Here is a 25,084-nt window from a genome sequence, read left to right as displayed (position 1 = left end):
ATTCAACAGCAACTGTGGTCACAATAACCATTAGCTGAATATCTTGAGGGAATTGAAAATGGCAATTTATAGAATTAACTTCTTGGACTTGAGCAGAGCAGATTTCAGCTTATTTGTGAAGTGATAAAGAGGATCTCATGGGCTGATGTCTTGAGGGGCAGGACTGCAATTCAGACAAACTTTTATGACAGGATTTGACAAGCTGGAAGAATAACAGAAATCTCATAAAATTCCAAAACAGAAATGCAAAGTCCTGTACCTGGAACAGGATCATCCCATGCAAAAATTATTTGCTAGGTGGCAGCTCTGACAAAAGGACCTGAAGTCCTTGTGAAACACAAGCCGAGTGTGTGGTGCACTTCTGCAGTATCGACAGCTTACCTTGTATTGGGTGCATGAGCAATAGCATAGCCAGCAGGTAAAGAGAGAGAGTTAGAGTTCATCTGCTTGACACTTGGGAGGCCTCATCCAGAATGCTTTGTCCAACCTAGGGTCTTTCAGTACAAAAGAGACACTGACTTTGACAGACTAGAACACGCCCAGAGGATGGCCACTAAAACTTCAAGATGATGAAGAACACAATGTATGAGACAAGAGGATGAAGGAAAAGGATTTTTCAGCCTGAACAAGTGGAGAGTATGTGAAAATCTAACAGCACTGTTTAGTTTAGGAAAGAGCCAGAATGGAAAGAGGATCTTTTCATAGACCCACAACAGCAGCAGAGGAAATAGACATAATCTCTAAAATTCTAATTTAAATTGGACATGAGAATAAGGGTAGCTGCGAACCATGACAGGTTTCCAGAGAGACTTTAGAATCTCCATCCATGGAGCTATTAAATTTTTAACTGGGCAAAACTTTGAGCAGTCTGACACAACTTTGAAGATATCCATGCTCTGAGCAGGAGTGGGCCTCAAAGGGACTGGACCATCCTTCAAAAGTTTACATCATTGAAGCTTTTTCCTGGCCAGGTCCTGCCATGAAATTGATATAGCTATGCCCATATAAAAGGAAAGGATAAAAGGTAAGTAGATAACATCTATCTCTGAATGAAAATTCTGGAGTGTCACTGCTTTAGTAATTACAGTTTTAAATAGTGTCAATTTTTAGACAGTACATTAGTACACTTACATTTAGGGAAAAAAGCACCTCAGAATAAATTTATTTAATCTGCTGTTTGTATTTAAAAGATATTTTGTTCCTTCATTTTTTTACCTCTGCAAAAAGGAACTGGAAAATCCCACGATGCGCCATTCCCAGGACTCACAATACATGTCAACATGGCATGGCCTTCTAGGATGTAACCAGAGATACAGCTATATCGGATTTTATCCCCAATGTTGAATCTGGTTCCATGAAGTACTCCTTTAGGTATTTCTCCTGGGTTGCCACATGTATGACTAGGTAATACTGTCAAAAGAAAGAATGGAATACATTACAGTTAAAATTTGCAGAAAAAATAATAAATACTTGCCCAACAGCAATAATTAACTATTTGGCTTTGGTTGTGGTGTTTTGGTTCTTTTTTTCTTTTTTCTTTTTTTTTTTTTAAACTGTATTTCTTATACAAATAAGGTGAAATTAGGTTACGGAATCTACTTACACAAAATATTTCAGTTTGTAACAGATATCATCATTTTCAAAACTAATTTCAAACTCAGTTCTTGGTTTAACAGTCCTTCAATTAAGTTCTTTACAGATCTATTTTCTATCAAAGTATCCTACATATCTTGCTGCATTTCTTTGAATTAAGTGAAAGAACTTTTTACTTAATTCTACTTTGTAAATATTGCAAAGATATTCACACAACATAATTATGGATGTGGGCAGTAGAAAGCTCTTTAAGTACAGCTTTCATTTAGGTGGTGAAATAGCAGTTTAACAGAATCCAATAATTAACTGTTCTCTGACAGTAAATTAAAGTCTCAAATATACAAAAATGTTTGATTTTCTTCTTAGTTTCAAATTAGTTCAAGTTCTAGAAAATAAATTAAGTCAATATTTGTTAAAAGAAACAGAAAATATGAAGGAAAACTAAGCAGTGACATTGGGAAAACATGAATGGACATTTTTATTGCAGAAACTTACTACCATTTGTAAATATTAGTTATTTGAAAGACGTTGTCTGAACAAGTTACCATTTTAAAGATTATACTTCTCCACCTACAAAAAACAAAAAGTGTGGGGAAGGAGGAAAATGGAATTCGTTTTGTTCTCAAATTTCTTTGAAAGTTTTTAATGGCACACCATTCCTTTCATTGAAGTAGTACAAATTAAAATCCTTTAATTTCCTTAGAGAAGAACAAATAAGTACAGGGAGCTGAAATGAGTAATGAACAGAGCACAGAAGATAAACATGTGCATCAAAGAAATGGTGGTCTGAAAAGCTCACATATAATTCAGGTGTCATCTCAGAAGCCACAGGTTTGATGAACAAGTTCTTTCACCCCATACTTCTCTTTTCCCTTACTCTACCCATCTGCAGATTAAACATAACCATGCCAACCTATAACCTGCATGTTGAGAGGATTAGTTACTCAACACAAGTATATCCTTAGAGTGCTGTAAAGCGTTATATCAATATACCAATATCAATTATTCTCCATTATACCACATAAGTTCAATTATTGAATGCACACCCTTAATTCATTACTCAGTTAGTCAAAGTAGCATTTAAATGATAATAATTACACTTAATTTACAATGCAAATTATACAACAAAATTTTGAAAAGGTCAAGAAACATAAAAATAAAAAAATTAAAAGAGAGAACACTGTCACTTACAACACAATTTTATGATAGAAATACCAAAATAATTCTATAAAATATTAGCAAGGGAACAAAAATCACCTAACACTCTAATGAATTATGAGTTAGACATATGTTCTACTCAAGTTGCAGATCAAAGATCTAAGATTTCTTGAATTATGGAAACTAATTAAGGCTGTTTGTAAACAGCTATCCAAAGTAGAAGCAAACAATATGATACCTGGCTTATTTTATACTGTTTCAGCAGGCTTAACAGACTAGGCTATTTCTTTGGATGTGCTCACTCACATTGTTAAAAAAGTCAGTGTTTGATTCACATATATGAGAAAGATTACATATAAAATAAAGTGATTACATATAAAAAAAAAGACATCAGAATAATTGGAATAGAAGAAAGATACTAATTGGTATTCCTAAAAGCTGAAAACAATGATATATTATAAGCTACAGCATGTACTGCTATATGTTATTACATGTTTTTAGCACTATGAGAAATGCTACCTCACTCTTTTCAAACTTTCCCCTTTTTGCTGCCTTAGTCAGGATAGGTTAACAGGCATTTGTTCAATACAAGTCAAACAAATAAAAACTTGTTACCTCCTTTGATACAGCAGAATACCTGGATTTGAGACAAGGATCTCTTTACCTTATTTTCTAATCAAAACATTTTTACAAAGAACTGTAAATTGAAGTAGTTTCATCAAAAGATCCGATGCATGCAGCAAAAATTTATACAATCCAAAAGCCAGATTTTATTTTTATGAGAGGGTGTTCTGTCAGAAAAAAAAAGCATTTTTCAAAGCTACTATGATTTTTGATCAACTTCATTCCTAAAGAAAGACATCACAGAAAATCTGTATCTGCCATATAAATAACAACTGTCACTGGCTAACTGTTGAAACTGTATTGCAGCAAGTCAGTCTTGTATCTGTGTGAATTCTTCTACTATATGATGTTTACCTGCATCTTACCACTATGAGTTTGTCAAGAACTCCAGAGAAAATGGTGCTTGACATCCTGAAACTGGCACACACTTTACAACAACCTCCTAAAACCCAGGAAAAAAAATGAGTGATCTGAGAATGACAGCCATACTTAATAATACATGTAATAGTTCACTGGATTTCACCCCTTTTCAAGTTCAAGCATTCAACTACATTATTTATGTGCTTTTCTAAAACTTTGATGAAGTATATTGAGATAGACACAGTTTCATCTGCACAGACTTCACTGCTTCTAGTCTAGACCTAAGATGAATTAGCCTTTGAAGGTTCCTAACAGTGAAAAAAATAGTTTAATCTTTGGATTATGAGAATTCTAGCTGACCAAAGCTATCATATGTATCCATCAAGCTTTAAATTCATTGCCAAATTTTCAGTAAAAGACCCATATTTGTCTGTAGAGTCACTGAGGTCTACTGTCAATAAGATTGCAGTCACAGGATCTTGATTCATTAAATAATTTGATGTTCACTGCATATTGAGAACTATTATAAACTATACTGCACTGAAGCACTTAAGATAATGGATTTTTTATATAGAACTAACATCAGAGTGCTCTCACCATGCTTCATATCCTTTTTTTTTTCACCCAAATCCTTTCCAAGTTTGGAAAAAAAAGTAATTACAGTGTTTGAAAAATAATCTGTTTAGTCTTTGTATTTAGTCTTAGCAAAAATATGCAGAATGGGATAGCCAAGGATATCTTTCTCTGATGATTTTCTCCTCAAGTGGAGTGTCTATCTTCACCATTCTGACAGACATAAAAACCTATGTAGTCTTCACTTCCCAGCACAGATCAATCTGTAGCACTGTTTATTAATTAAGATTTATTAGTGAAACGTACTCATATTTAACAAGTTACTCATTCTTAGGTGGCGTGTATCGGGTTATTTATTTACACAGCCTTTTCAAGATTCTTTCTAAGGCTGAACTCTACATATACTTGCAACACAGACCACATGAAAGAATACTGACGGCCGTTTAAACATAGTTATCCTTTGCTTTCACTTATGAAGAGTTTCCTTCTTTTATTTTTTTTAATATGTTAGACTTCATCACCTACCTCTTTCTGATTTATCATAACAGAGAAATCACCTAAAATTAAACAGCAGTGGTTGATAATGGAAAAAAAAAACCGAAACCAAAATATAAATGGTAGCTGTCTCTGGACTGAATAAACTTTTGAAGGACTATTCCACCCAAGTTTTCTTACTATGGTGTCCACACTAGAATGCAAGAGTCTTTAAATATGCAATAACAAGTGCCTAAAGTTTTTCATGTGTTCATTTAAAGCACTGCCACTGCCACTGCCACTTCATTACATAACAGCTACTGGCAATGCAATGTCCTGATTTGGTAAGATTTTTTCTATTTTGGTTCAAGAAGTTAAGTTAAAAAAAGATACTTTCTGATAAATCCTGATGGATTTGAGGTCTCTGGTAGCCCAAATCCTATTAATTGTTACATGAGTAAGACATCTGGATTTGACACCAGTTATAAAACTATGAAAATTAATTTTCCAACCTTTGCTTCAATTAGTATTCAGAGGCTCAATTTGAAAATAATTTTCAGGAGAAACAACTGATTTCTTTTTTTCTCAGATGTCATCATCATCAACTAGATTGCAAAGATCGCCTAGAGGCCTTAGCAGCAAAAAGCTCAAACTGCTTATGTCAGTTAAAATCTCAGTTTCACCCTTCCATGAACCAGTTGCTCAGCTTATATAGGCCACACACAGTAGTTGGAACTTGACAGTAACAATTCAGAAAGCAGCTTAATACCAATTAGGAAAAATAGGAAGGGGAAACAAGAAAGAAAAGGAACTAAGTAAATGGTTTTCCTCCATTTATTTCAATATCTTTACATGACTTTACAAGGATATATTCGTTATTTTTCCTGTTGTTACTGAAACAGCTGAAAAAGTTTTCCAAGTTGCACTTAAGTTTAGCCGAATGCAAATGTGCTGACTTTTTGTGGTTCCATAGTCCCTCTACTACAGACCCCTAAGTATTTTCTAACATTACCTTAAATTGGTGGCCACAGGCAAAATAGCACACAAAAGAAAAAGGGTAAGAGGAGGAAGTCAGATAGTCCCTTGATACCAGTGACAGCTTTGGAGTTACAATACTGGGAGGGACTTCAGAAGCTCTGTGGAGAAAATTAGGGTTTCAGAAAATTTCACAGCATATGTCAAGATGTTCAGCAGGTATGAGGCACAGCCCATGATATCCTGTCCACACGGCTACAGTAAGAGTTGCATTTTGCCATCTCGTGCATAAATAGGAGATATACATTCAACTGTATTTACAGAGTTACAGAAGAAGAAAATAATTTTTGAGAAAGGTAGTAAGTATACTCATTATAAAAACAGAACACAATAAGCTCACAAATAGGAGATGAAAAAAAGCTAAATTCTCTTGCAAGAATGGCACTGAAACTGAAGTCTCTACTCAAATTCAGAAAACATCTTCATTTCAAAAGGAACTCAGTATAAAAATTAACAGTCTTTCAAAAAAGAAAAAGTACTGTACTGAACAAAGGCTGGACTTAGATATTTATGGATACATACACGTAAAATTATTTAATAAATCTTTCTTAGAAAAAATATAGAGCTTTATCCAAGGTGGAACTAATGAAATTTCCCTTGAAAAATTAATTCTAAAGAATTCTGTAAAACTATTCTTGCCATTTATACCTAGAGGAAGACTACAAAATCAATATATTTGATTTTTTTAAAGTTTCTAATGTCTTACATTAAGCTCCACTACAGTAGATTTTGACATTTCTTTTTTAAATAATTCTAAATATTGACTAAATTGGAAAGTATATAATATTTCACTGTCAGTTTATTAAACAATGTTGTCCTTTCTATTTCCAGGAGCTGTGTACCATGAATAGTTAGTTGATCTACCAGCTCTGATTTTTGTTAGCATGAAACACTGTAGGTGTACATAGGTCATTTATGAGAGGGACAGTAACATGACAGAAATGAGACAGTGCAAAATTTTCAAAATTCTTTATTCTCAAGACAACATGGTCTTTATTATACCCTTCACAAAATTCTTTATTATCAAGATGCAACATGGTCTACAAACTTTCTTACATGGAAATGACAGGTTTTGGAAAGCAAAAGAGACAAAGAAGCCAGAGCATGTTGTCCAAACCGTGTCTGTTTAGGTTATTGTTATTGTTACTATTATTATTATTATTATTATTATTAGTGAGAAGAAGAAGAAGAAGAAGAAGAAGTTTTAAAAGCTTTTTGTCTTGTTTAAATGGAATTTTGTGTATTTCACTTGGTCTTCATTGCCTCTCACCTTGCCAGTCCAAAAAAAAAAAAAAAAAAAAAAAAAAAAAAAAAAGTCAAGCTGCATCATATCTTTACCCGTCCCCAGCAGGGGATTTGCACAACTCAGTAAGATTCCCCTGAGCCTTCTCTTCTCCAGGCTGAACAATCCCAGATCTCTCTTTCCTCAGGTCAGATGTGCCAAGCCTTTAGCTGTCTTCATGGCCCTTTGCTGCACTCAATTCAATATGTCCATGTCTCTCTCTCATATTGGGGCCCCAGACCTGGACACACCACTCCAGGTGTGGTCTCACCAGTGCTGAGCAGGAAAGAATAATGGACTCCCTCAACCTGCTGCAGGACTCTGCCTAAGACAACTTCAAATGCTCTTGGTCTTCTTTGCCACAAGGACATATTGCTGATCCCTGGTGAACAAGTTGCCCCAAGGTTCTTCTCTGCAGAACTGGTCTCTTGATTACTGGTGTCTGGGGCTTTTAATTCCCAGATGCAAGACTTTGGATTTCTCTTCATTCAGCTTTATGAGATTTCTGCTTGTTTATTTCCAGATTCTTTGAAGATCCCTATGAATGGCAGCCTAACCATATGGTATATCAGCCATTCTTCCAAGTTTTCTATTACCTGGAAGCTTGCTGAGCATGCACTCCATTCTCCAAGTCATTAAAGAAGATATTAAATACCCCTGGGCCCAGTAACAGCTAGTTTTGTACTTCAACAGTGATGGACCTCCAGCAAACTGAGTATCTGTTCCAGGTTTTAACTTTCAGTTCAACAGTAGATTGGAGGAGCTGACATGGAGTCACTAAGTGACTCATGCACAGTTTTCACCTTTATTTACTCCAAAAATGAAATGAGGAAATTTTTCTCAACTCAAGAATTACGAATAATCATGATCAGAATCTACTATTAGAAGGGTAGTACCAAATTGTTTGTCATTGGCACATGTGCACATACAGATACCCATACAGACACAACTAACATGGGAAAGCTTTAGTCTGCAAGTTACCTAACATCAAACTTACATCCTTCTTAAAAATTATTTCATCAAAAATTACTGGATTCCATTAGGCTTACTCTAGGGGAAGGAAGAGTTCACTCAGAAACAAAAACATGCAAAGTGCAAGTTCATGGAATACCTGATAATTAAGCCATATTTACACTACAAGGTGCCAAATGCAATGTTCAAGGGTCTATGTGGCACAGATATGTACATATTGCAGCATCCAACATGGGCCTCTATCTGTTGGCAACTTTTTTGTTCAGACTGTCTTTGCTGGGCGTACCTGCAATTTTTTTTTCTGAAAATAATACAAACAAATAAAACAAAAACCCAAAGCCTTATTGGCTGACAGAAATAAAGCTGTTATGTTTATTTTATGCTACCTTATTTTCGTACTATCCCAGGATCAGAAGAAATCTCTTTCCTGTTAGATGCTAATTTCTGTATTTCTGCATACATAAACCATTGCAATATTTGTTAGATAAAATGCTTAGATTGTATCACTTTTGAAAGATACAGCTTTCTTGTTTTACATGCATTTACCCAGCTGTGTCTGTCCATCTCTAAGGATGTGCAAAATTGTATTGGATTGAAAGCAATGAAAATCATTTAGGAGTATACAGCAACTTTAATACATTTTCCACATTAAGATTGATATTTTAATTTTCTTTTGCAGGTAATAACCAGAGATTGATGGATTTTTTATTTAGTGTGTTTACTTTTATTATGTAATAAATGTCTTGCTGTTGGTTATAAGACCATAAAAGTCAATATCATACAAAGAATGCCAGAAAACTCTCAAGTTCAAAGACAGTCTGAAGTTAGAACTAAGACCTTCTATTTCCTCATATTATTTTCCTCATATTATTTCCTCTTATTATTTTGCCTCAGATGTACTACACACTTTCCTAGGTGAACTGAGATCAGCAAGCAATATTTCAAATTTTTAGATCTCTCTTGAAAGAGGAGAACAAGTGGAGCATGACAGTCAAGGCCAAGGCTATAAAAAGTATTTGAGGCTGTGCAAAATTTATAAACAGAAACTTTGCCAGCTATCAGAAATCAAAAGTAATTAGTCATTCTCTTAAAAATATCTAAAGAATGCCCTTCCATCTCCTCAAAAACGTTCAGTGCATTCTATGGTCTGTCTTCCAGTTTGTCGGTACGATGATCAGAAGTCTATGCAGTATCTGCCCTTTGCATTGTATACAAATCTTGTAGATATACTCCAAATAATGCTTATTAAATATAATCAAAATGCTTTATGTTTCAGCAAAATACATTCTAGAAGAAAAATATCTTTAAATCTGAACAGATTAAGCTTAATGCAAAATATCTAATCTCCTGTATTATTTGATAAATACAAACTGTGGGACTTGTTGTATATACCACATGTCTGTTCTCAAGCCTAACTACTTAGAGGTCAGGGAAAACCTCATAGGACTGAAAGAGAAGAAAGGAAGTAATAGCAGATTAAATTTGGAAAAGATCCACTTCAGTAATGGATACTCTTCTGATGATTTAATAGAGGCTTATCTTCAGCTAACACCAGCATGCCATCGTATCTGCAGACCCTCATTACTAATTAAAGTAAGGCAACGGTGTTTCAAAACCCACTTTTTTCTCTATTTTTCTCTCTTTTTCTCTCATTTTCTCCTTCTTTCTTTCTTTCATCTTGATTTGCTGTTTATTAAGATTACAAAAAAGCCCAAGGAACAATTTGCACCAGCACCAGGAGTGCTCCTTGCTCTGGCTCAGGCAGTCCTGAGACACTGTGGTGGCTTTTAGCAAAGCTGGAATGTGGGGTCCTGCAAGCTTTCCAGAACTATTCTCTTGTGCTTAACACTTTCGTAAGTGGCACTCTATTGCCTCCAGAGACTTGAAACTTTATCTTGCTAACAGACAATCATGTGGCAAAATTTTGAAAGGAATTCAATATGACTTACAAGCCTCTTGTCTGTGCCTGCAATTGAAAATGAAAGGAATTAGGACTTGTAGTTAGGTCCTGAAAATGTAGCACAGCAAATGTCATAGCCACTAACTTTTTCTTCACATCTCTTACTGATACGGTGTCAGGAAAAAAAGACTCTGTCCTGCCCTTGTCCCTGGTCAGTGGTAAGAATTGTCTTGCACACAGTTTAAAACCAGACCAGGAGTCTGTATGGACGACAGCATTGAAGTTCTCAAGTTCCTGCCAGTCCATGTCCTCCTAGTTTCCTGAAGGAATGTTGATAGATTTTTTTCCTCTCTTAGTTCAATACTTTGTTCTGTTGCTGTTGTTAGAAATTCTTGTGATAACAGAAATTCAGCAGCACCTTTTTCAACTTTGTCCCCATTTGTTCTTTGAAATGGCCTCCACAGAAATGGGAGTTATGAAGACTTTTGTCTGGTTAGCATTTGCAGGCTCATACCTCAACAAGGGTGACATGTAACATGCTCACCACTTTTGCCAGATGGGAAAATAGCAATATTAGGGCAGGAGAAGAATTTGCCATCTCAAAAGTTTCAGCTATAGAAGAATTATAAATAGTTTGCTACCTAGGAAGTCCTCAAGTAGCATACATTTCAGTGTGCAGCACTTTGTGGACCTAAATGGAACAGTGAGTATTTTGCACCCCACAGCTTTAGCCTGTGAACAGTTAACATACTTTTGATGAAAATACCAGTTTTAATCTGAATTTAGAAAGGTGAGAGTTTATAATTTTTTATCATTTAGATAACTTCAGAGGGAAGAAAAGGTTCCCAAATTAATTGGTTTTATGCGTGTCTCACAACATGCAACAAATGTTTTCCATTTAACCAGCCAAGGTGAGGCAGAGACTGCTCTTTGAAACAGCAAATTCTGTCACAAAACCTCTGTTTTAACACAACAACATGATTTTCTGTTGCTTATTTTCAGTGTTGCCTTGCACTGGTTTCTTTTTTCCTACAGTGGCTTACACAACCAACCTCCAACACACATGTAATTGCATGTTTGGCAGGATGACGAAGCTGCAGTGGGTAACACTGCTGAGATGCTTGTTGGCTGCTGTGTGAGAATAAGAATGAAGAGCATCAAGAAGAAAACAAGTTCAGAGAGCAAAGTGAACTATATTATGAAACCATAATCCAAGGTTTCTTAATGACACCTGCTTTCTATAAAGTTACTTCCTTGTATGCCAGGTAGAACAAATACCTGGTAAAAGGGGTCATGCACAAATGGGAGGAGAAAGAGAAACAAGAACAGAAAGAAAGTCAAAACCCTACATTTTCAATTTTACATTATGTTTTTCTTGGTACCCTAATTAATCAGAAAAAAAGAGAGTATTTTAGAGACTGAATAAACAAAACCTTTAATTGATTTTGATTTTGGTTTGGGTTTTTTTCCTAATTTTTTTCCTCAGTAAAATGAAGTAGCATCTTTAGAACTTCTGAAATCTCTGTCATGTAAGTACATATTTTAGCATGTATTTATTATGTGACAATAGGTGATATTTCTAGAAATGATCTGTCGCCCACCATGCAAATCCATACTAAAGTGTTTTTTGGTTTTGGGGATTTTTTTGTAGTTAGTTTTGACATAAGAAATCTTAAAAGCTCCTTCAAAAGCCATCAAGCTTGACTTATGGCAGGCTGATGTGCCTATATCCATTATGTATGAGCACTCTGCTAAAAATCCTTCTGCACTGATGGGACAAGGAAGCAGGAATCTGGAGAAAAAATGTTACTTAAATCCACTGCAAACCTTAACTAAGTACTGTGGTGTTAAAAATGCTTCATTTTGTTTGCATTCCATATTAAAAGACAATTATTGTCAAAGTTGCATGATATCCCTTTAACTAAATACATAATCACAAAAAGGAAATAAAAATATTAAACCACAAATATCACAGGTTCAGTCTTCTTATGATTACCTGTGGTTGTTCCCAGGAGAAGAATGAGATTGCTAAGAGTGAAACCTATAAACATTGTTTGCTAAGTAATAACTTTGCAAGGAACTGGAGAGTGGCAGTGAGTGGACAGATTTGTCTGGACACTTCCTCTGAAACACTTGGTGTAAAATTCCCTTGAAATTTCTAAGGCACTTGGCTCCTAAGGCTTGAATTTTATTTGAGTTCGATCTCAGTGATTCTTAATGAGTGAAGATTTCCCAACCTGTAGTTAAAAATCACAACTGCCCTTTTTATTTAAAATCTTACTCTCAAACTCATTCTGCACAACTGACCTTTTGGAGTCCACAAAAATAACACTCTGCACCCCACTAAAGTCTATACTGGTCCCATTTGTAGATTATTTGATCAATAATGGTCTAATCAAAACTTACTCTGTAGAGGACTAACTCTCAGGACCATCTGGATCTGGAGATGATGCTAGATTCTCATCTACCTCTTCTTATGAGATGCTGGCTGTTACTGACACAGACAGACACAATTAAAGAAAATTCCATGCTTTCTCCAACTCTGCCATTCTTTTGGGACTCCAACACCACCAAAGTGGTAAAAAAACCAAAAAAACCAGAAGAAACTCGCTAACTCTTTGCAATGTTTTTATGTACTATGACATTCTGTCCACTTTGGTTGTCATTGTATATTTTAACCATAAGCTCAAAACAGCACATAGAACACCAGAAGATATTTTCATACACCTCAGTTTTGTCACAATCTTGGCAGCAAAATTAGTTTTGTGGCTATTTAAACAATGAAGCCATCTGTGCGGCTGATGCCATATCAAAGGAAGTTTACTTCAATACTTGTTCAATGTGCATTTAAAGAAGATTGTCTACTATTGTTTGTGTGAAAGATTATTTATGTAAGCAAGGGAAGAGAGTTTAATACCAAAATTGTCCCAGAACTCATTAATTTAATGTTTGTTTCTGTAGTACAAATATGGAAGGGGGTAAGGCTGTTCTCTAAATCTTAAAAAACCACAAAGTCTCCTCTGCTCAAACCCCCAGAAGTCTGTGTTCCACTGGGGATTGTGTTGCACTTCCAGAGACTTTACATACATGTGAGTCACTAGATCAGGATAAGGAGACGTGATGACTACACTGTACACTAAAACTGAACGGAACTGGGGCCAGCTGGCACATTGTTATTGAACTTTCTGAGCCTGCAAAACAGGATGGCTGTGTCCAGATTTCCTGTTCGGAACAGTCACCAGGCTGTACCAACTTCTGAATCATTCCCAAGAGTTCTTCAGAAAAGTGCTATTTGGCCTAAACAAAACTCGTTCTGTGATCCATCCAACAACAGTATAGATGGTTGTCAGTGCCTCTGCCCACGTCCTGACAGGGGGTATATTCTGGTGTAGACAAGACACTGGGACTTTATTGACTGCTCACTCATCCCAGACAAGGAAAAACAAGAGTGTCAGCAGCTACTGTGGTAGATGGAACTAAACGTTTGGATGGCTGTGTGATCACTGTTTTATCCCTTTGCTGTCAGAGAGCACTTTGCTCCTGTTTAGTTTATTAATAATTCTATGATACATCCCACAGTGAACAGAAAGAAGGACTAAGACCATCTTTACCTTTACAGTGATCATGAAGGGGAGAAATCATAAAATTATCTCTGCTGCCATCTCTGATGGAATAGGACAACCTTCTCACATATAACCAAGAAGCTTTTTGGGGTTTGTTTTCAACATAAAGCTGTCCCCACCTGCTTAAATATCGAAACAAAACAAAATTAAAGAACATAAAAGAATATCCCCACAGGATATGAAAGAATGAAGCAAGGATAAAATCTGCACTGTACTGATAGTAAGGATCATATCTACGCAAATTCAAAAGACTTAAATAGATCAAATAGGCTTTTTTTTCCCCTAAGGCTTTCATACGACTCTGTTGCCTGGAGATTTTAACCTGTTGAATAGCTACCTAGGGCATTTCATGGGTTTCTGAAGTCTGAAAGGCACCAGTTCTTGCTGCACTGCCCCTCTAAGGTGTAGCCTGCCACACCAATTTGCCTCACATAAACCCTCGGAGAGAAAGTGATTTTATGTATCTCTCTACTAACACTAACCTATTAATTTTTCTCCCCAAAAAGCAGTTCTGTAATCTGCCAGCTGTTAAATGACAGAGAAGTGAAAGCTTTATATTCATTCAGTAATCACAGCAGCTCTTTTTTGCTAAACCAGTTTTCAATTTATAAAGAGCTTGTCAAGGTGATAGGTAACGTCTCAAGAGACACACACACTGTGCCTTCATCATTCACCTACATTTTTAATGTGGTTCCAAGGCTGGCTGTGAAATACCTCCCAATAATATAAGAACTCTTTACAAAACCAACAAAATAGTTCAAATTATTAAGTGCCAGTTCAGCATCTCCAATATATGGCACTTTTGGGTATTAAAAATCTTCATGGTTTCTGACAGTCAGAAAATCAGGTTTAGAGTTTGTTGGAACATATTTTAGATGCTGAATGCTGAAGCAATACAGGTATACTAAAAATGCTGTAAGAATCACTACACATTGAACTGCTCCTCAAAATACTTTCACTAAGAGCTAAAAAATAGTTTACTAAATGTATTTTGGAAAACCTATTCTTATGGAACAGAAGCAATGTGGTAGGTGTTTAAAAAATTGTGTCTGACGCAAGTAGGTAACAGTACAGACATTTTTCTTGGTCTTACATGACATACCAAAATCTGAAGGAAAATTCCAGAATTTCTGTTTTAGATGTCCATTTCAATTATCTTACTGGCAAAATTAAGTGGCATGGAAGAGCACCTTATTTGAAAATAAAGCATTTTGAGTTTTTATATCTCACAATTACTAAACCTTTTTTTCTTGAAACAGTGAGTGAGATTTAGAAACCCATGGGTTTGTCCTTCATTTGAAGCAAGTAAGTCCCAATGCAGTGTCATACGTGTACTCATGCTTATTTTTAATCATAAGTGTTTAGCCAAAGAACTCACAGTCAGAAATTCAAATAATATACAGACTAGATAGCTAAATCCAGGACATACAAATTGTAAAAAAAAAAAATTGTTTAAAAAGTGGTTATTAAGAATCAAGGGGACATTTTTCTTTCAGTATTTTCAATTATCAAAACACTAGTATCACCGATGATCTTTGTGAACAAAGGTCTCCTTACGAGAGTTACAGACTCCTAGTGGGCAAAGTATTTCTGACATTCTCATGGGTAAATGAAATACAAATGCACAGAGAAGCTGGTTATAAAGGTTGCCCTAGAATCAACATACTTCAGGGAAGAATTGTGCAGTCAAAGCATTTTCTTCTGACTGATCCCACACATCCCCAGATAAAGGCAATTTAATACTACTGAAATTTAAAGTCTCTGCTTGTAACAGAGTTCAGGCATTTACAAAGAGAGTATTATTTAAAACTCTTTAGAGCACTTAAATTTAGTTATGGGCACAGTCTGCAACCCTTCCCACCAGCATGCTGCCAAGCTAGTGACAGGCTTCAGATGTCAGCCCAAGCACCCCAAGAGCATCCTCACCAGAAGGTCTGGCTGCTGGGGCTCAGGGCTTTTCCAGAGAGCTCCGCCAGCACTGCTGATGTACCAGCCTTGATGTAGGTCTGTGCCCATCCCCACAGCTCTGTCCGCCCATACGAGGGCTAGGCCTGTCACTAGCCTCAACCCTGTCCTGCTCCCCCAGGCTCTTGCTGGTGAGACCCCTGACCCAGCCAGCCAAGCAGCAAAGATCGTCCTTGCTGCTCCCTCATATTGACAGCAAAAGTCTTAAAAATACATGAAATTGTCTTAATTTCATCTCTAGAACTTGAGAACACTTGTTCTATTTCAAGACAAGGTAGGTTGCTTCTCACAGCTACGGCAGTGGTTTTCATGTAGAAATACCAGGATAATGTCAGCAATTCAATCTATAGCTTTCACACCTGAAAAACTCTGAAGATACAAGTTGTGAGACACAAATCCAAAGAAAAGCTTTGGTTTACAGAGTTTAAAGTACAGCTTTATGAAACTCGCACACACCTGGACTATGGGTCTGCATGTGGAGAAGGAAAACCCCAAAGAACCTAAAAAATCCACACTTCCAGGCATTGTTTGTGGATTCCAGAATTTCCCATGTACTCTATCAGATCATAAGAGAAAGTATTTAGCATTTTTTGACATACCAAAGTGAGAAAAACACCATTTTAGAATGAAGGAGGAAGGCATCTTTATATATATAAACATAAAGCTTGCTCAGCAAAATCCTGACCTGCAAAAGGGCTTCATATCCAAAAGTTATGAATCTTCTCAATTCTGACACAGTTTGATTAATTGGTTAAATGGCTGCCCGTAAGTCTTACCTGGCTTATTCCCACTGACCATCACAAGTACAACAAGCCACCATGACATATCTGGTAGACAACTTGCAAAGGTGAATTTACTTCCCCATAAGCACACACACATTTCTTTTGGGAGCATGACACTCAAGAGATAATCAAGTCAATATGAGAAAAGAAAATGAATGAGAAAATAAAGACTATTCGTAACATAACGATGACAATTAAAAAAAAATTAAAAGGAAATGTAAGGAGATGTTATTAGACCATTTCAGAAAAACACATATAACTCGTGTCAATCAGAAGCCACAATGAAAATGGCATGAAGTTTATCAAACTATAGAAACAATGAAAAAAATATCTTACTGTTAAATTATTAGCATGTAAGCAATACTTTAATCCAATGTTTTCTTAACATCAAGAATAATTTGCTACATTTTTCCTTCTAATTCCACCACAATTTTGACATATCTTTGAATATTTTTCTGTCAGTTTAACTAACAGTTGCAGAGGATGTGGCCAAACAGATGATTTGACTTATATGCTGCAGCAAATGGAACCAACTTGTATTATTTCACGGGATAAGACTTGTTGGGGTCCCTTCCCCCTGCCATGGAGCCCTGGGAGATGGGCCCTGGGGGGGAGACACGGGGTTTCCCTGCCCCTGCTCAGCTTCAATCTCCATTGGTTGGTTTGTGTTCCCTGGTGCTGATAATGCCAAGGACCCTTGGGTCCCGTGACTGCAGAGTTCCTGAGCTGAGCCCCGGCCATGCGGCTGGAGAAATAAACATCTCTGAAACATCTACCACGAATCTGTCCATATATACTTCGTTTCCACGGGACTCCTGGTTTGAAATATGCTTGTTGCAGTAATCCCCGCTGCAACAAAGACTACTTCTGTAAAAATCAAATATCAGTTTTCAAACAGGAGGACTGTTCCTTTTAAGTACAGCACTGAATGAATGGTAAAGAAAGTAAGAGTCACCTGAGTAGCTGTAAGGGAAAGCTCAGTAAAACTTGGATGGCTTTTACAAGTAAAACAGGACCTCTTTTTCTTTTAAATCAAAATAACCAATGCACAGATTCATTGTTTGCAGGTCCCATCATAAGCTGGGCATATATGTACACTATAGTGATAAAAAATAAATTTTTTGGTGTCCTCCTTGTGAATATAAACTGCATAGAAACTTCCTGGTCTGACTTTTCTCAAAACAGAAACTTGGTAGATCCTGTTTACTCTTTATAAAATGTAGAACTGTTATCTTACCTCTTCCTGTGTTTTATGTGATATTAAATAACATAGGAAACTCGGGATTTCTTCTAGCACTACATAAAGTAACCTTACAGGTTTAACATATACTGTAAATTTTAAAATGCATTTGATGGCTTAAGTATTCGCAGGAGGAAAGCTCATTTACCCATCAGTTTTACAGCTCCAAGCAGGGCAGCGCTGCATAAAAGATACTTTGTCATTCCTTGCCCTTCATACCAGGCTGATTCCCCTGCTGTTGGGGGACAAAGACATATGAGCTTTCATGGTGTACAAGGCCAGAGCCAATATTACATGGATAGAAAACATGGACAATATCCTGTCCTCCTGAACACTATTTACAGGTTTTAATTGCTGAATGCTACTTTAATAACTCATTTCTTCCAAGACCTCATAGCTTTTATTTTAAGTAAACAAGAAATCATACAGACGAAATTTAGAAGTGAAGCAAAAAAACCTCAAAAGACTCATGACAGTCCCCATGAAAATAACTATTTAAATTTAGCACAAATCTGTAGGTTTTTTTGTAGGTCCATTTTAAAGATTTGTTCTGAAATGTAATAATCCTGAAACATTTTTATTACTCACTGCATTTCTTTAGAATTAAGGTAGAATAAGGGTCTAAGGCACAAGAGGTCTCACCCACAGTAACATGTTCATAAACTCTGAGAGCTGCTTTCATAGTATTAGCTTTTTTCCCCCCATTTGTCTTTCTGGTTGTTGTGGTTTAGAAATGCTATTCCCCAATTTAGTGCCCCTCTTCTCCCCATCCCTGACTGAGACTCCAAAATGTGTCCAGAGAGGAGAACCAGAGGCACAAAAGGTGACAATGACAGGTTGAGACGAGAACAATTTACTGGAAGCAGCAATGAGATAAGAAAATGAGCAGCAACTGCAGCCATACTAATAAAAAAAGTGTACAAAAAAGGAGTGATTCACACACAAAATCTTCACCAAGCCTGACCTGACCAGACTCGCAGCTGGTGGCACCCCAACCTGACCATTCCCCTGTCTGCCACCCGTATTCCATCAGAAGGAGCACTGTTTGCATAAGCGAGAGAGAGTCTCCATTTCTCCTGCCCCTGGCAATGACACTCGACGGTTTTCAATAAAACTAGGGTCTTCACCATGCCCACACGGCTCCAGGCTCTGCCCCCTTGCACCTCCTGTGAAAACTTAGCCCTGTCCTTGGATGAATTCAGGACACTGGTCCGGGCAAAACACTGTGGAGTCAGCAAAATCCCTGCTTGCAGTGGTAGGGACATGGAGCAATGAGTGGCAGCCTGCCTACCTCCAGGTTTCATGCCTCCAAGCAGTGCTACACTGCTTATGAGATACTTTAGATTTTCCCTGTCTTTCCTTCACCTTTGTCTTTTGTGTGGAAAGTGGGTCTGGGTTGAAAATAGCAATATCATGCTTAAATGATCAACAAGAGGGAAGAAAACTCAACGCTAGTAAAGGATATCACGACAGCAAGAGATGACCTGACATTACACTGCAATCTGCTTGAGCCCAACACGAAAGAAAGAAAGAAAGGGGGCTCAGTGCAAAGTTATGTGCATCATGGCCAGCATTAAGACAATGTAACAAAGCTGAAAACTAAGTTCTAACATTTCAGTGAGTTGTACCTGGTTGTGAGCATTATACATTATTTTGATGTGGTCTTGTGTCTATAAACTACCATCATCTGTCCATATAATTACGCATATACGTCGTCACTGACAAAATTTTCAGATGAGCTTAGAAGGAACTCTCATGTTCCTTTTTGATATTTTCAAACTGGAGCCCAGATTCACAAGGGGAGGAAAGGGAGTGACACACTAGATAAGGCACAAGGAACACTGCAAAACAAGCAAAAAAAACTCCAAAACCCCACTTTTTCTCAGTTGCAATAGTTTAGTTCTGAAAATTTCTAGCTCTTTTGAAAACTCGTAGATCTTGTCATGAGTTTTTATCCTGAAAATATAGGTTCAATTTACGTACCACTTACAAAACTTTTAAACTCTTCAAAAAATAAGAAAAAGTAGGATTACAATAGGAAATAGGAGACTTGTAGATGTTTTAGATCAAACATCTTAGATGACCTTAACATTTCCTGTAATGAAGTACCAAGTGTTACGTAGTTACTCTATTTGAACCCAGTGACTAGTATAGTAAAATGTAACTCCCAGAAATTGAGAGACGTCTTTTAAGAGGCATAAAGCACTGCCATTTTACTCCAGTACTTTTAGTCAAAATGTGTATCTAATTTTGTACTTGCAATTTTAGTTATATTCTGCAGCTACTCTTTCTTGCTGAGGTTCTGCTAGTGTAATAATTTTTCTGTTTTCTGCTCTGTGAAGGTACATGTACCTTCTAATCAAATCTTTCCATCAGCTGCATCTGCAGTGGATGGGAATGGATTGATAAATTATTTTCTCCAAGCTCACTTCAGCAATAAAATACCATTTCTCCCTTTCAATTTTTGGTGTAACTTTATTTCCTCCTTCCCATTCCCAGGGGTTTACTTCTTCAAAAATGAGAAAAAAAAAAAAAGCAAGAGAGCAAGAAGAGCAAGAGGAAGCTTCAGCATTTTTTCCCTCACAGGGAGTTCACATTCTCTGCACCAAATATGCTGATTTACTTAAAGATAGGTTTTAGCTCAGATAGGTAAAGCATCAAAGGTAGAGCAAGATGGGAAGAAAATTATCAGATAATTCTTATTATTTCAAATTCTTACCCAAGAAAATAGATCTCTTTTCACTCGAGAATTTTTTCGAGAATCTGGCTTTTTTTCTGTACACTTGAAAGTTAAACACTTGTAACTGCCATTCTGAACAACGACCTCGGCAGTTCATGTGGAGTATGGACTACAGCTGCTGAGTTTCTAGTCAAAAATATTTCAATGCTTTAAAAAGGAGCTGGTCATTGGTTTTCCTGGAATGTAAAAAGAAGTGCAACACAGCCCATAGTGTATTACTGCTAACAAAGGATTTGAAATAACCATCTATGGGTGCAAAATGCAATTCTCATGGAAGCTAGTATCAATAAGTGTAAATGAAATGTAAGTTCATTGTTATTCTCAAGAAAAGATGCTGAAGGTGTAAAAGAGTAAAAAAAAAGTAAAAAAAAAAGTCAGTAGGGATTCTGACACAGCAGAATAGCATCATTTTAGAGATGGATACTGACTGAAGACTGATAGATATAATTTATGCCTATTTTCTTTCTTGACAAAAAGTCTGGATAAATAAAACTCATCAGCAACCATTTTGTACTCCTCCTAAAATGTAGGGAATAAGTGCAAGGCATTGGTTCCCATGTTTCTCAATCCTAAATACAACAAAATATTCAAAGGATATGCGTCTGAAAATAATTAAATTCCTTATTTCCCATGTCTCTGAGGATTTGGAAAGGAGGTAATTTATCCACCTCAGGGCGGACATTTCTTCAGGCTGCTGCTGATACAACTTCTCAGTGTCTTTATTATTTAGAGAGCATTTTAATGCCATTACTACTATTTCTTTTATAAGCTAAACATTCTTGAGATTAGTTTTTTAGAATACATAAATTCAAGTCAAATTGATAGAAAAAACATATACCCCTATGCTAGAAAGAGTAATTGATACAAAATTTCATTGGCTATCAGAGTGAATTTGCATTGTACTTTTGTTTATTGTAATTACTCTATATTATATATAAATTCAATATTTAAATTATTTTATTTATTATAATACAATTTCCATACTCTATTAGAAAACTATTTTCCTTTACTAAGTGTTATCAAGATAAGATAGAAAGAAAGTAAAGACCTACACATAATCAAAACTTTACAAGAGATGGTTGGGAGCAGGAAATAAGTCCCCAGTGAAGACTCCCTCCCCTACACTTATCATTTTGTGTTAAATGTTGCTTGTTCTCTCCAAGTATTTATGCTATAATTTCTTAAATATTTTGATGTTGCTATATAATACCCCAAAGGCAAATATCCCATTGTCTTCAATAGGGAGAAAGATTTAATTCAGGGTATTTCACTCTGCAACAGCATTACTTGACATCTCTACCATCTACAGAGAAGTTCCCTTTGCATACTAACAGAGCATCCAATTAATCTATGAAAAACAAAAAGTTTTACTGTAGTTCTTGCAATCTGAAAGAGGTGATTAAGGAACTTCTGGGGCATGCACAGGTATAAATTAGCAAAGGAAAAGGATGTTGACAAGACCAACATTATACAGATAGAGCACAAGCCACATTATCTAGCCAGGATTTGATCTAACTGTTCAGCAGATTATAATTAGGGCTAAAAAGCTAGACACATTTCAAATTTTAAAAGCTGGTGTACTGTAAGATTCAAAGTAAAATAAGAACCTACTGTAGAAAAAACAAAGTCTCTAAGGAGCATCCCCACAGACATACATTCACTTCAAAATAATACTTTCAGTAATTTCAAAATAAGTTAATAAAGACATGATTAGGAAAAAAAAAGTTTGTGCAGCGTTTTTTTACTGAGGACATGGTATCATTGACATGAATGGGAACTTTAGGTGTGTGCTTGGGGTTTTGACTTGCACAGAGCTATTTCTTTTCATAGCAGCTGGTATGTTTTGCATTTGTGCTGAAAACAGTGTTGATAACTCAGGGATGTTTCAACTATCGCTGAGCAGTGCTTGCACAGAGTCAAGACCTTTTCTGCTCCTCACACTACAGCAAGCAGGCTGCAGGAGCACAAGAAGCTGGGAGGACATACAGCCAGGGCAGTGAGTCCTGACTGACCCCAGGGACATTCCGCACCATATGGCATCATGTTCATCACATAAAGAGGGAAGAGGAAGAAAGAGGCAGGGGATGTTCAGTGATGGCTTTTGTCTTCCCAAGTCACCATACCACATATGAGCCTGGCTTTCCTGGAGATGGCTGAACATGGGAAGTGGTGAATGAATTCCTTGTTTTGCTTTGCTTGTGTGTGCAGCTTTTGCATTACTTATTAAACTGTCATTACCTCAACCCATTAATTTTCTCACTGCTACTCTCTCCCCATCCCACTGGGGTGAGCAAACGAGCAAGTGGCTGTGTGGTCTTGGCTGCTTGCTGGGGGTAAACCATAGCAATGTGTCATGTATGAAGCTAGCTCTGACTCATTCAGTCAACCAGAAAAATGGGGCTGGCCCAAGCAGAGACACTTTTTATTTTGACAAAAAATTTCCCCATGACACAATGTAACAAAACAGATTTGTTGTCATGCTATTTTTGATCAGCACATGGTATTACCCTGCTTTTGATCCCTCACCCTTAATCACCCTTTAGGTGATTTAGAATCACCTAAAACCTCCCTAACAATTACAATAAACCCAGTAACAAACAGACAAATACTAAAGGATCTCCCTCACTAAGGAAAAATTAACAAAACTGAGGCTAGAGCGTAAGTAATTACATGGAAGGAACAGGCTATGATCAAAAAGTCTATGTGTAATTACATATATTTTTGGAAAAGGCAATCAGTTTCTACAAGGTGTCTAGCTAAATTATATCTTTCTGGGGTTACTAGAGGGCTATTTGCAACAACAGTCATAGGTACAATTAAAGAAGTTTTAATAAATAAGAGCCTTTCACGGTTGAAATCTTACACAAGATTTGAGAAAAATCTTTTATACCCATATATTCACCTTACTGCCCCAACACTAGCAGCAGGAGATGCATAAAGAATGAATGACCATTGCCTTGGCTTGATTTTATTAAATATTTCATTTTAACTACCTTCTTTTATTTATAAAATTCTGCTACATGACAATTTCCTTTACATCACAGTATATTTATACAGGGAAATATTGAAAATTCTGGTACTGTAAGAGGTTCAAATGTAAATTTTATGAACATGCAAGCAATGTAAAACTTACTGTTTAGTCATTAAATCAAAATGCAAAAATTGTTTTCCTTACCAATGCAGTTTCTTAAATTCAAAGTATAACCCTGCTATTTGTACAGTGTGAATTGCACTTGAAATGAAAGCATCCTTTTCTTAGAAGCACCAGCTTGCAGCTACAATTCCCTTTTCTTCTCTGCAACTACTCCTGCAGTTTATAACATTCTCAAGCAGAGAACGATAAGTTCAGACTCTTATTTCTATTGTTTGCACTGAACCTAGCTGAAAACAGAAATGCAGCTATAGAGATAGACTGGAGGCTCTCCTGCAACAATTCTTAGCTCAAACCTTTAACAAAACCAGGACTGCTCTCCAAAGGAATGCTGCTTGTTTGATGGCACAGTTTTACATCAGACACAGGTGTTATTCCTACTCTACTCTGTCATGAGAAAGAGCATTGCTTGGATTGAGCACTGTAGTTTCCTGGCTGCTTTGGAATGGGATTAAGACAGTGCCAACCATCAGGAAAACAAAAAAATACCTCATGAAAAACTTCTTTTCTAAAGATAAAATTCACTAGTTACCTCTGTGATTGATTTTAAAGTCCTACTAAAGCTATTAAAGTCATACATCCATATACTTACACAATTGCCCCATGTAAGCAGCCTGTAATCTTTCTCCTTCACTTGCACCACCTAAAGCAGAAGGAGCTGTTTCTATACTTATGCCTTTGGATGGGCTGACCACAATGCTCTAACAATGTCATAGTGCAACTGGGCTACAAACAAAATGTGTATTTTATTTTTTTTAATAAAAGACTTGAAAAGAAAAAGGAATTCCAAAACGACAGAATTTCACTTATCCAAAGAAAGACTCTTCCAGGAAGTCAAGTCCCCTAATTTAAAGCCCCTCTTGAGCTGGTGCGAATTCAGTTTTACTGCCTCAGTAATTTAGCCTTTATTGGGATAAAGATAATTGCAGCTCTTCCTGCCAAATCACTGTCATGTGGCAGAAGTGAATACAGAAGTAGTACAGGAAGAAAAGAAAGAGCACCAGAAGCATGGCTCTAAAGCATACCTACTTTTTCAGTCTCCTCTACACTTTTTGGTTGGTTTTAAATTAATTTTTAAGGCAGGACTAACTCAGCTTCAGACACATCAGAAATGGCTAACAGCTAATTGAGAAGAACAGTCCAAACACACGTGAGACACACGTACCAAGGAGTGAATTGCACTAAATATTATATTCTTCAGGGTAGTAGAACAACACAGGTGAAGTCACTGCCATTTGAAATAAAAGAGCAAGTCTTGATTACATTTTAGAAAGAAAATATTTCATCATTCGGGAAAAAGTGCAAAAAATATGCTGTGCTTTCTCAGGGGGCTATTGTAGCATATGGCCTAATTTTCGTACAGAGGTGTTCACTTTTTCTCATACCCTGTCTGGATCCTAGGATCCAAAATTTTTTCTAAAACACAACCCAAACCCTAATTTATATTTATGACTCCTCCAGAGGATCTAGCTCTAATCAAAAGGAAGCCCATCTCAGGCAAGTGTTTTCAGAAGCTTCACAACATCTCCACAGACAAATGCTGCACTTTCATCTCAGGGCACCTTCTTTGTCTACTGTACCCCCCAGAGTCCCAAATCCACATGGCTTTCTT

The 25,084-nt window shown here is 36.6% G+C and overlaps 1 protein-coding gene across 1 annotated transcript in view; it reads right to left on the bottom strand.

Annotated features, from left to right (window-relative positions):
• The window catches only part of CSMD1 (CUB and Sushi multiple domains 1), a 1,107,925-nt gene that overhangs the window by 531,690 nt on the left and 551,151 nt on the right, over positions 1–25,084 (bottom strand). The window contains exon 4 of the mRNA XM_017739215.1: positions 1,216–1,410. Within this exon, the coding sequence (XP_017594704.1) occupies positions 1,216–1,410 (195 nt within the window). The remainder of the gene's footprint in view (positions 1–1,215; positions 1,411–25,084) is intronic.

Source organism: Corvus brachyrhynchos, unplaced genomic scaffold (genome assembly GCF_000691975.1).
Source record: "Corvus brachyrhynchos isolate BGI_N302 unplaced genomic scaffold, ASM69197v1 scaffold136, whole genome shotgun sequence".
In the NCBI taxonomy this organism is placed as follows: domain Eukaryota; kingdom Metazoa; phylum Chordata; class Aves; order Passeriformes; family Corvidae; genus Corvus; species Corvus brachyrhynchos.
This window is presented reverse-complemented; position numbering and strand designations above follow the sequence as displayed.